General features: G+C 40.5%; 2 protein-coding genes across 2 annotated transcripts; both read right to left on the minus strand.

Annotated features, from left to right (window-relative positions):
- Positions 1 to 3,431: 3,431 nt before the first annotated feature.
- On the minus strand, positions 3,432 to 7,114 carry mTTF (mitochondrial transcription termination factor). The gene is made up of 5 exons (XM_080273957.1): positions 7,068 to 7,114; positions 6,047 to 6,143; positions 5,404 to 5,557; positions 4,827 to 5,024; positions 3,432 to 3,801 (listed from the first exon to the last, which is right to left on the minus strand). The coding sequence occupies exons 1-5, from the start codon at positions 7,110 to 7,112 to the stop codon at positions 3,570 to 3,572; spliced, it is 726 nt and encodes a 241-aa protein (XP_080130083.1). The 5' UTR covers positions 7,113 to 7,114; the 3' UTR covers positions 3,432 to 3,569.
- Positions 7,115 to 8,182: 1,068 nt separating this feature from the next.
- On the minus strand, positions 8,183 to 11,803 carry LOC145401723 (uncharacterized). The gene is made up of 4 exons (XM_080273905.1): positions 11,741 to 11,803; positions 10,582 to 10,722; positions 9,474 to 9,675; positions 8,183 to 8,363 (listed from the first exon to the last, which is right to left on the minus strand). The coding sequence occupies exons 2-4, from the start codon at positions 10,715 to 10,717 to the stop codon at positions 8,183 to 8,185; spliced, it is 519 nt and encodes a 172-aa protein (XP_080130031.1). The 5' UTR covers positions 10,718 to 10,722; positions 11,741 to 11,803.
- Positions 11,804 to 11,861: the final 58 nt, after the last annotated feature.

Raw genomic sequence — 11,861 nt, forward strand, 5'->3', positions numbered from 1 at the left:
TATACAGTATATATTTAGAAGTAGTGGTTTTATAAATATGATCTGTTGATTTCAATAGGGATAAATGTTTGGATTGGAGATACAAAGTTATAATGGAAAAGATCTTCATCTCTTATATTAGTAAACTGATATGCAATATATATATATATATATATATATATATATATATATATATATATATATATATATATATATATATATTCAGTGACAGAATATTATGGTATTCAATCTCTAAATAATATATGTAAGATTTTTATGTTTCAGTACCACACATGTACTCTCAGTGTAAGATTTGTACAGTATATGTTTTGGTATCTGAGCTCAAATTTTCTTCCTGGACAATAAGTTACTGTCTTAATATGTGGAGTGCAGGGATGTCGTTTCCATTTTATGCACATTGTATCATGATTTTCTTCAGCTTAGGATTGGCTTTACGAACTGGAAGGGTTAGACACAGCCTCCATAAACTTCAGTACGAGGCCTTTCTCAAGTTGAATAAAATTTGTAGCATCAGGATTAAAGTGGAAAGGACATCACCCAAGGTTATATTCACAATGGCTTTGGAAATGTCTTAGCACCACTTCCATATTTATTTATTTTTTTTAATGCAAGAAAGAAGGAACCAAAGGCCTGAAGCCCATAAGATTGTTCCCTCCAAGAAAAAGTGCACCAGCATTTTCTTTTACGTCCCTGATACAAACTCGATCAATATAAACAGCACAAGAGAGAATATCAGGATGTACCTGGACACAGTACAGTAGTAGGCAGAATAAATTGCCAAGGAAAAGGTGCTGCAAAGCCTCCTGTCCCACTGAGAATGCTTCCCCCAACTGAGACTTTAAGTAAATGTCTTGGGGTCACAGTTATATAGGGTGGTATTCTTGTCGGTTAAGGAAGCCCCCTAACACCTCTTCCTAAGTTATTTATTTTGCCTGTTACACCTTACTCTCCTTTTCTGTGCTACATAAATCCTTCCAGTCTTGCCATACTCTGCATCAATAACTAACAAAAGGATATTAACCAACCATATACAGAAATAAATCACCAAGGAAGAGGTGCTAGGGAGCTTCTTTACCTGACGAGATACGAGCCATAGAGTTAGGGTTTCATTGGATGGTTGTGTAAGTAGATAGTACAATATATTAAATTGTGGTGGTCAGGTTAGGACAGAAGCATGAATTCTAGGTAGCATAGGAGGTCTTATAAATACCACTGCCTTACCCGTTTAATTTGCCCAGTGTGTCTTAATGTTCTTTTGTGTGTTATTTGTATCATTTTAATAATTTGGTGTGTATCAGTGCCACACAAGAGGATATTTGAGGTGCATTGTGAAGATTTAATTGCTAAGGAAGAGTTTTCATGTCACCAAGGCCACATACAACAGAGAGAGGCAAGGATGGGAGGAAACAAGGGGAGGAAAAGGTGAAGGAAAAGAGGAGAGAGGAAGGGAGAAGGAGAAGAAAGGATTGGAGGGAATGCAAACAAGGGTGAGAGCAAACTAGAGAAGAAAGAGGGAGGAGGAGAGGAAGGAAAGAGAGTGGAAGAATAATGAAAAAAAAAGGTAAGGAAGAACTAGGAGAAATTGGAAGGAAAGAGAGAGGCAGAAGAAAGAACTGCACATCCACAGTAATCTCTTGATATTTGTCTCTTCTGCTTCTATCTCCTTCCATATTTCCCTTCCATCACATCTGGTTCTTTTCATATCACCATTTTCCCTCCATGTTTTCTCCTCATCCTCCTCATGTCTCCACTTTCCTCCTTCTTTTCCTTCATATCAGCTTCTTTTCATGTCACCATTTTCCCTCCATGTTTCCTCCTCATCCTCCCCATGTCTCCACTTTCCTCCTCCTTTTCCTTCACATCAGTTTCTTTCCATGTCACATTTTCCCTCCATGTTTTCTCCTTATCCTCCCATGTCTCCATTTTCCTCCTCCTTTTTCCTTTCCTTCACCTTTAGATCTTTTTATGCATCAATTTTCCCTCTATCTTTTCACCTCATTCTCTCCATGTCTCCACTTTCCCTGTTCCATTTCCTTCATGTCTATTTCCCTGTTCCATTTCCTTCATGTCTAGTTATTGTCACCATTTTCTCTCTCTCTGCTTTCCCCTTGTCTCTGTTTTCCTCCTGTTTCCTGCGCTCCATCCATTGTAACTCCATCGTCTGTAACCTGACTGCCACACTGACCACTGGCACAATGACAGTTTTGTAACATTTTGAATTTTGCATGAAAATATAGTAGTGATTGTTAGAGCGAATTTTTATTCTGGTGTATTTAGTATGAATAACCTTTTATGAATTTAGTGTGAACATTTTGTAATTTGGTGTGTTTCTTGTAGTATGAAAATTTTCTAACCCCATGAACTTAGTGTGAATAATTTTGTAATCAGATGAGGTTAGTGTGAAAATTTTGTAACCTGGTGTGTTTATGAAGAAAATTTTGTAACCTTGTGGATTTAGTGTGATAATTTTGTAATCTGATGAACTTAGTGTGAAATCTGTAACCCAGTGAATTAATTGCAATCATTTTATAGTCTTATGTATTTACTGTAGTATGGAATTTTGTAACCAGATGTACATTTTAAAATCTGAAATATATATATACTGTATATTTAGAGTATGAAGAAGTGTAGTGTTGCAGAATAAACAAGTGTAGCCATGGACACTATTGTTTCTCTGTCTTACTTTAGTTATCAATCTATAGCCAGATGCCTTAATCCCATAAAGGCTGGCAACAAGGAGATTGCCTCGGTGTCATCCTGTCCTCTTCCATTTGACTGCCCTTCCTCCAACTCACACCCCCACCTTCTCATATCTCTCCACCTTATCCTTGAACTTCCCCTTCTCCTCACTCACATACACGGGGGCGCAGTGGTAGCGTGCTGGACTCGTAATCGGGGGATTGCGAGTTCGAGCCTCGCCTGGGCTGCCGTGCTGGGAGTGGTAGCTCGCTCCTGTAACCCTAACGGGGCTATATAGTCCAATACAGGGCTTAGCTCAGGGGAACTCCATTTCTCCCATTTCACTCACATACACTTTTCTAGTCAGTCTCATACTACAGTACCAGATGCACAGACCAATTTGTGCTACTCTGAAATACATTCTTGAATCCCTGACTAATAATAAAACTGCCTGTATGGTATGTGGATACGACTATATAAATATTAAAGATTTCTCCTGCTGCATCTGAAGGGAAATTGATATACATTTATACATATTTTCATATAATTTACTTAAAATAAATCTAAAGTATAATGTTATGAATTTTTTAGCTCATTTATAATACAGTGAAATGCCCATTCTTATGTTTTTCAATTGTTTCTAAAGCTTGCAGTGATGGAAAGGGATGCCTTCATGTGGTGGCACCAATGTAACTGGGCGGCTCCACAGCCAGGTTATACAAACATCCATCAACTCCCTCCTCGTTCCCCAAAAGAGAATGGTGGACTGCAGGGAGAGAGCAAATTCAGCCTGCAGTCTACCATGCTCAAGTTCAGCTGAGACTAGGATTGCAACTACTACCACCTACTGGGTCAAGTCCTTACTATTCTGTACATTTTCTCTCATTCTGCTATCTCTTTTCTTTCCTTTCTACCTTAAACTCACTGCACCTGTCTTCCTCCTCCTTCTTCCCCTCTATCTCCATCCTCAACTTCCTGTAGTGTCCAAGGATGGCACGGAGGAAGGTGCGTTTATGGCAGGTGAGGAGAGTGACTGAGGGAGACAACCACCCAATTTCCCTCAGCATCTTTATCCGTTCCTCTATCCTCCTTTCTGCAAACAGCAGAACACGGAGATTTTTCCTGCAAGAGATTCATGATGAGTCCTTGTCTGAGTCTTATTTATTTATTTATTTATTGTGTGGTAGGTGGGGGGGGGTCACCATCCACTCACTCAATGTAGTGCTGCTCTTGGGTGTCTGCCCTATCCTCTCCTCCATCCATCTTTCCTTCCATCCTCTTCTTTCTTTCTTTCCTTCATTCTTTCCTTGTCCTTCTGCCTGCAGGTGACTTTACACTCCCTCTTCTGTCTTTCTTTCCTTCATTCATTCCTCTTCCTTCCGCCTGTGGGTGACTCTACACTGAGTGACAAGCCAAATGGTTTCCTGTACACCAGGTAATGATTTACCAGGCTGGGTGGTAACCATATAACCAAATTTTGGCACCTGGTGGTTTAGTGGGTAATTATGGCACTCCAATCGGATTGAGCCGGTGAAAGTTTACATCCAAGGGGTTGTTGGCATTTACTGCTCACATAATACCACTCAGGGATGAGTGACGCTGGTCACTCTCATCTTAAATGTCGGGACCAACTTGCCTAGCCCCGGGCTCCTACACACTTCATGGGGCGACATAGGATTGGATGATGAATGGATGGATGGATTTATTTACTTACTTGTTTTATTTTTTGCTATCAGGTCCACAGAAAATTACAGAAACTTAATTTTAACTGTAAAGATGATTTGCCAGTTCCCCCAGTTTACAATATTACCATGGCTCCTATGATTCTTTCAAGTGAAAAATTTGTCTGGCTTTCAGTGAAAGAGTACAATACAAGAGATGTCCTGACCGTGAGAGGATTAAATCTTCTTTGCTACTAAGTTCACATAAAAAAAAAAAAAAAATATGTGTTAATGTTCCACTGCTAATTATGAGACAATATACAGTATACTATAGAGTGTATGCGAAATCCTCCCAATTCACCGTACCAGTTATATGGGAAAAGTTGATATTGTAGAAAGTATACCTAACTTCCATGCAACCCAAAAATTAGTATAACTGTAGGAGCGGCCCACTTATGTCAGGTGATAACAAACAGACTCACCCACCTGATATCTTCTGTTGTAAATCCATGGTCCAAGAGGAGGTCAAGTTTAGCACGCAAGAGGACGGGGTGGAGTTTGCCGAGGCTAGGGGTCTGACTGAAGGCTTGGTCCAGTTCTGCTCTCGTACATCCTAGACGAGTCTCTAGGTATTCTGTGTTTGTTCCGTCCAGATCCAACAGCGCTCTCTGTCGCTCCAGGAATCTAGGAGGAGAGATGGGTATATTTATTATTTTGCACACACTCTCTCATTCATTATCTCTCCCTATATCTCTATGGATCTTTATCATTATCCTTATTATCAACAGTCTGTAGTAGTAGTAACAGTAATAGTTGCAACCCCAGGTCCATCTAAAATGTTAACCTGGTGACCACATTTTAGTTGCCCTTCCTCCTGGGGTTCACTATCCTTCTTTCATGAGACAGGAAGAGAGAGAAGGATATGTATATGATCAGGCAGTGAAGGTACTCAATTAGATCAGTGCCACCACATGAAAGGATCCTCTCCATCACCCTGTTGCTCAAGAATCATGGGGTAGAAAAGGTTTGGTTTTTCCACTCTCCCTCTTGCTCTGCTGCCCACCTGTCAAAATTGTCCTGCTTTGCTCGACAGATCCATGGTTTGAGGTTCACACATCCAGCTTCCCTGGCCTCTCGTAGCCGCTTCTCAGTCACACGTGGAAGATAACAAAACACCGTCAGGTCCGAAACGACGTCCTCTGGTCTGACATCATATTCTGGTTGACAAAAACCACATTATAGTTCTTTCACCTTAACCTGGCCCAGATTATTGTCTTTCTGTGGCAAGAACCTCGGTAGCAGAAAAAGACAATGTTATGGCTCTACATCCTTGCCACAGCACTTCTTTAAGACCAGCATAATATTCTAGTGGTAACCTATGATTACAACTGGCATTCAAGATGGAGAGATGGCAAATTTAGGTTAAATCTGAGTAGAAAGAGTATAGTATTTATTTTATTTTGTTAACCTATGATTACAACTGGCATTCAAGATGCAGAGATGGCAAATTTAGGTTAAATCTGAGTAGAAAAAGTATAGTATTTATTATATTTTGTTCATTTCTTTAATATATCTGGTGTTATTCTTAGCTTGTCTGTAGTTTTATTCAGCTTAAGAAGAACGTTTTGAGTGCATGATTAAGACCTCCAAAAATGCAACCCAGTGGGCGATATCATTTCCATACAACAGACACAGCTTTATCTTACCCCTGAAGACACTGATGAGGTGGTTGATGCGACTGATGTCCATAGAGAGTATGCTGTGTGTCTTCACGATTCGCTCTGTCAGCAGGTCCACATCAACCTGGATCAGAATGTGTTGTTACTGAGCCATAACGCACAAGCATCATCATTATCATCATCATCATTTCCATTATTATCATCACTGTCACTGTCATCATCATTTTCATCATTGTCATCATCATCATCATTCATCATTATCATCATTTTCATTAGTCATCATGATCATCATCATTTTCATCATCATCATTATTATCATCACTGTCATCATCATCATCATCATCATCACCATCATCATCATTATTCATCATCATCATCAACCATCCCAACATCTTTTTCCTGCCTAAAGATGGGGTGAGGCAGGATCCAGAAAGCAAGGATAAAGAAAACACAGTAGAGGCAGACCTAATCACCAGCAAGCCCTGAGTGACAGTCCACACTCTCAGTCACTCAACATGCAATTGCTGTTATATGCTGAGGAGTGACTTCCATGAGCTAAATAAGACCACTTGGCATCAGTTGCAACAATATACTAAAGATGCAATTTCACTCCTACATAGGTTAACAAAGAATAAGTATCACTGTATCGTTTATCAAGGCTCTAGTATGCTTGCATGTGTTGGCCTTGGTCACCTAATGGCGGCCCTCCATGCTGCTCGATCTCTGGCAGCCTCCCTATTGAGTCCCCTTTTCCTGTTAATGTGCTGAGGAATACTCCTTCCTTAAAAGTAACATTTTAGGGAAAGTATGAACTTAGTAAACATCACCTTGATAATTACAAAGGAAATCTCAGAGTATTATACAGGTAATGTTAGGTCATTGCGTCTAGGAACTGGTTAAAAGTCAAAGTGAATATTTAATCTGTCAATCATCTTTATTATGGGGAAGGATGATGACGACTGAGTGAATTTCTTGTTAGATTAATATTATGTAAACTTCTCACAGCTAAGCAGCCTAATTCTTACTGTTACCTAGTTAGCCATCTCACCTGAAGTTGGTCAGCAATGTAGTAGATGCGGTTGGGGTGCTGCATGAAAGTTGACGCCTCATTCTGAAACTGGTGTTGGAAGGTCTCGATCTGGTGTGGGGTGAAGTGACAAAATCCCAGGCCCTCACACACGGAGTGGAAAAGATGTGGACCTGTCAGGAGGGGTAGTCTTTCCTCGTAGTTTTCTGCAGTGACAAGTGGTAGGGTTTAATAGTACACATTCTTAACTTTTAAACCAGGGGGGACACTTACAAATGCTGTGATTTTACACTACAATAGGCCTGCTGCTGTGTGACTGAAAGGGGCCACTTCCACATCTTGATTACTAAGCTGTGGGTACATGAGATTTAATGAGTGCTAGTCAGTCTCTCATTTTAATATGGCAAAAATACCTCAGGGTACTCTTAAGCATGGCAATAAGCACAAACCAGCAGAGTGTAGGAGCAGCCATGGAGAGCGCCGTAACCTTGCTGCAGTGACCCCGACGTTGTGGAGTAGGCGCAGGGTCTTGAGGATGGCTGTGTCCGAGATGTTAAGGAGTGCTTTACGTTGCAGCAATTTCAGGGCGGCCACACGGGACAGACCCAGGAGTCTCTGTGCCTCACTCACCACACTCTCGCCCACCATCACCTGTGGAGTTGTGGGTCCATCTATCTATCTATTGCCAGACGCCTCAATCCCGTTCGGGGTGGCCACAAACAAATCGCCTCCATGTGGATGTATGCAGTAAATCCCTGTTATATTATTCTTTTATATACAGTATACAGTATTTTGTCTTTGTGTTTTAGTCTACAGTATATAAGAGAAAACCTGCTCAATATCTTGCTCAGCTTTTCAATCCTTATTATGTGACTTTTATATATATCTGTTTTTGCTTTTTAGTCTATGGTAAATAAGAGAAAAACTGCTCAATAACCTCTTCAGCCTCATTAAGCCTATACTGTATTAATATGGGCAGTGCTGGACAGGGATGGAATCACAATATGGCACCAATACAACCAGTACAAATATATCTCTCCTTATTCAAAATTAGGATGGTCAACTGAAGAAGGTCAGTTTCAGCCTGCAGTCTACCAGGTTCACTTTCCGATGGGCCTGGGACAACAACCACAGCCTTAACACTCTTTATTTACCTTACTGCCAACATCCCTGGGCTGAATCCTTTTGTGGAGATGGTAGGGTGTGTAGAAAAACTCTCCGTCCTCCACCACCTCCCCCTCTACCTTTATCTCTCCAACATCATCATCATCATCCTTGTGTCTCTCATCTTCCTCATCCTTCACTTCCCTCGTCTTCCTGTTTGAGAAGAGAAAATTAAATGTTAGCTTTCTGTTTGGTTACTCTCTTCTCATTTTCTTCCTGTCTTCTTTTTTTTTCTCTCTCTCTCTCTCACTCTCTGTCTTTTCACTTCTCTTTCCTCTCTCTCTCTTTTCACTTCTCTTTCTCCTTTCTCTCTCTGTTTTCATATCTCTCTCCTCTCTTTCTGTTTACACTTCTCTTTCCCCCCTCCCTCCCTCCCTCTCTCTCTTTATCCCTCTCTTCACTTCTTTCCTCCCTCTCTGTTCACTTCTCTTTCCTACCCACCATCATCATCACTGCGACCCATCTTCCTCATTCTTCCCCCTTTCTAATCCTCCACGTATTCTGATCCTCTTCTGTTTTGCTTTCCTCTTCTCACTCTCACATCATACAAGCAGCCTTTACTCCATATGCTATCCTTTTCTCATTCTAACAAGAAATATCAGTCTTTTCCTACCAGCTGGGAATCACAAGGAAAAGGGTAAAAGATCAAACATAACAGGTCATAAAAGAGGAGAATAATATTGTAATAATGATGTTAATGGTGATAGAGTTCTTAGTCATTCAGCATTTCTACTGTTGTTTCCTGATCCTACTCACTTTACTCTTGTGGAATGAAAGGTTTGTGTGATGATGATGATGATGATGATGATGATGATGATGATGAAGACGACGATGAAGATAATGAAGATGGAGATGAGGATGACTATCTATCTATCTATCTATTGCCAGATGCCTCAATCCCGTTTGGGGTGGCCACAAACAAATCGCCTCCAAGTCGCCCTGTCCCCCACCATTTCACTCCCCTGCTCCCAACTCACACCCCCCTCTCTCATATACCTCTCCACCTCATCCCTCCATCTCATCCTAGGCCTCCCCCTCCCCCTTGCCCCCTCCACCTCACTCACATACACTCTCTTCATCAGTCTTTCACCCTCCATCCTCTCCACATGGTAAAGACAAAGATGATGATGATGTTGAAAATGAATGTGATGAATATGATAATGATGAAAATGAAGATGATGATGAAAAAGATGACGAAGATGAAGATGGTGATGGTGATGACAACAAAGATGAAAATGAGGATAATAAAGGCTGCTCCCTCACCTAGGAGAATGAGGTTTATTTGTTGTGGGTGATACAAGGCTGTGACTGTTGTGTAAGAGAGCTGGTCCTCCCACATGGCCTGTCGGCAACACTTTGCTTTGGGCAGGAAGGAGGTGAGACTTGGTAATAGTGGAAGCAGTGAAGGCAGCACCTCTGCGACCGATTTCTTGCTTTGACGATGCGCTGATGTTCGTGGATGATGCTGAAATATGGTAAGTGCATAAATTTGAATCACTTACCCATTGTGCCAACCTGACAACAATCTCTAACCTCTTTCAGCTCAGTTGATGGCCAAGTGTAATCAGACTGGAGTGCTGATTTGACTGGTAACCAGAGAAAATTAATTCCTATCACATAGGCTAGCTATGGCATATTGAATTTTATGCCACTACAGATTGGTATTAAAATAGTTGGAGTGGCCCAGTTCCATCCAGTGAAAATGAAATTGTCTACCAGTACATGAAGATGTATTGCTGAATACAAAGTACTGATGCACACCTGGTGTGAAACAATCTGAGACTGCACATGATGGCAATGGAAAACTGGCCTATGATTTTCTCATACCATACTGGGAATTGCATTTCCTTATGAATGCTATTACGGTACGTAGCGCATGGTCATTTTTTAGTCAATAATGTTAACATATGCATATTCAGATAATAACAAATTAATCTTTTGGGGACTTCACAAGCTATACTGACTGTTTTGGATTGCATCATACTGCACCTGCACAATACTTTTTTTTTTTTTAAAACTATATATTCTATTTTATTCTAGACAACTTCCAGAAAATTTTATTTAGCTTTGGAAGGAACGTCGCACTGAATGGGTCAATGAAGGGCACAAATAACTCTTCCAAACTTTAAAGTCTCAGTTACTGTGGTAAAATAATTCCATATCTGTGTAGTCATTATGTAAGGGATGTTCCACAATATCACAGACGTTTAATACAAATGGTGCTGTCAAGTGGAAGAATTGCCAAACTACCATAGCTTAATGAAGCCATGGAGAACGTTAAGCTGTGGTATATAAAATTGATCTCCAACAAGGATAGATAGACCATGAAGGAGGTTACGGAAAGCTCATGATAACCTGCTGTCCCTCGTACCTGAAAGATGTGAGGCCCTGGTGGTACTGAGAGCAGGATGAGTGAGGGTGACATGGGATAGGGAGAGCCGGGGCACGTCCAGCCACACTCGGGGACATATCTTCAACGCCCCTTGCACCACATGACTGGCATACATCGTGTCTGATGGGTCAGAAGGTTTGAAAGTTTTTTTTTTTTTAACTTAGGTGTGGTTTCAGAGTGGGAAAGCACACACACACACACACACACACACACACACACACACACACACACACACAAAATTGGATAATACATACTGTACTGTATTTGTAGAAATGTGATGGGACAACATGAGCTTAGCTCAAATCCTGTATAATAGAATTAGGTAAAAGCAGTACACACACACACACACACACTCCTGTAAAGATACCATTAATTAAGAATTAGGTAGGTAAGAACACACACACACACACACACACACACACACACATTAAAGAACTGTTCTTGATTATGGACCATAACTTGACATTATCCAAATAATAAAACAAGTTATGGGCAGTTATAACAGTCTCCCATACAACAGGTGCTGGAAAGTGGGAGAATCTGGTAAATCATCTTTACAGACTGTAAAAAGACTATACTTGGCAACGTTTTAGTACTTTACTGTGAAAATCTATCTATCTATCTATCTATTGCCTGATGCCATACTCCCGTTAGGGGTGGCCAATTGACTCTTGAGTTATTTGTTTTACAGGAAGGGGCACTAACCCTCCACCAACCCACTTGATGACACGTAGGGAGCACGTAATTGTTTGGTTATATGGTTACCACCCAGCGTTGTAAATGGTTTCTTGGCTTACAGGAAACCATTAAGCTTGTCACTCAATGTAAAGCCACCTGTAAAGGAAAGAAAAGCAATAAGAAGTGACAGGAAAGATGGGAGAAATAGGAAATGCTGGTCGAAAAATTGGTGTAAAACAATGGCAATATATTTTGAAGATTTTGAGCACTACTGTATCTTCTATAAATATGGTATATAACATGCCTAACTAATGGTAGCTTTAAAATCAGTAATTACAAAGGCTGGAGCTAAAGTCAACACAGTATTACAATATTTGGTGGAAGAGTTTTGACATGGTCAAAGAATGAAATAGTTAAATTACAACACTCAAATTTTTACCATAGTATATTAATTACCTACAGGCATTCCCTATCCCAGATGTTCATCGATGAATTTTAAGTCGATATCACTCATGTGTTAAGTGATTCTTTACTAGATAACTGATATTTGAAGGCACCAAAAATGCACTCTCTCTAGCCCA

Source organism: Coenobita brevimanus, chromosome 56, assembly GCF_032717465.1.
Source record: "Coenobita brevimanus isolate Jiangsu-jjx chromosome 56, ASM3271746v2, whole genome shotgun sequence".
Taxonomy (NCBI): domain Eukaryota; kingdom Metazoa; phylum Arthropoda; class Malacostraca; order Decapoda; family Coenobitidae; genus Coenobita; species Coenobita brevimanus.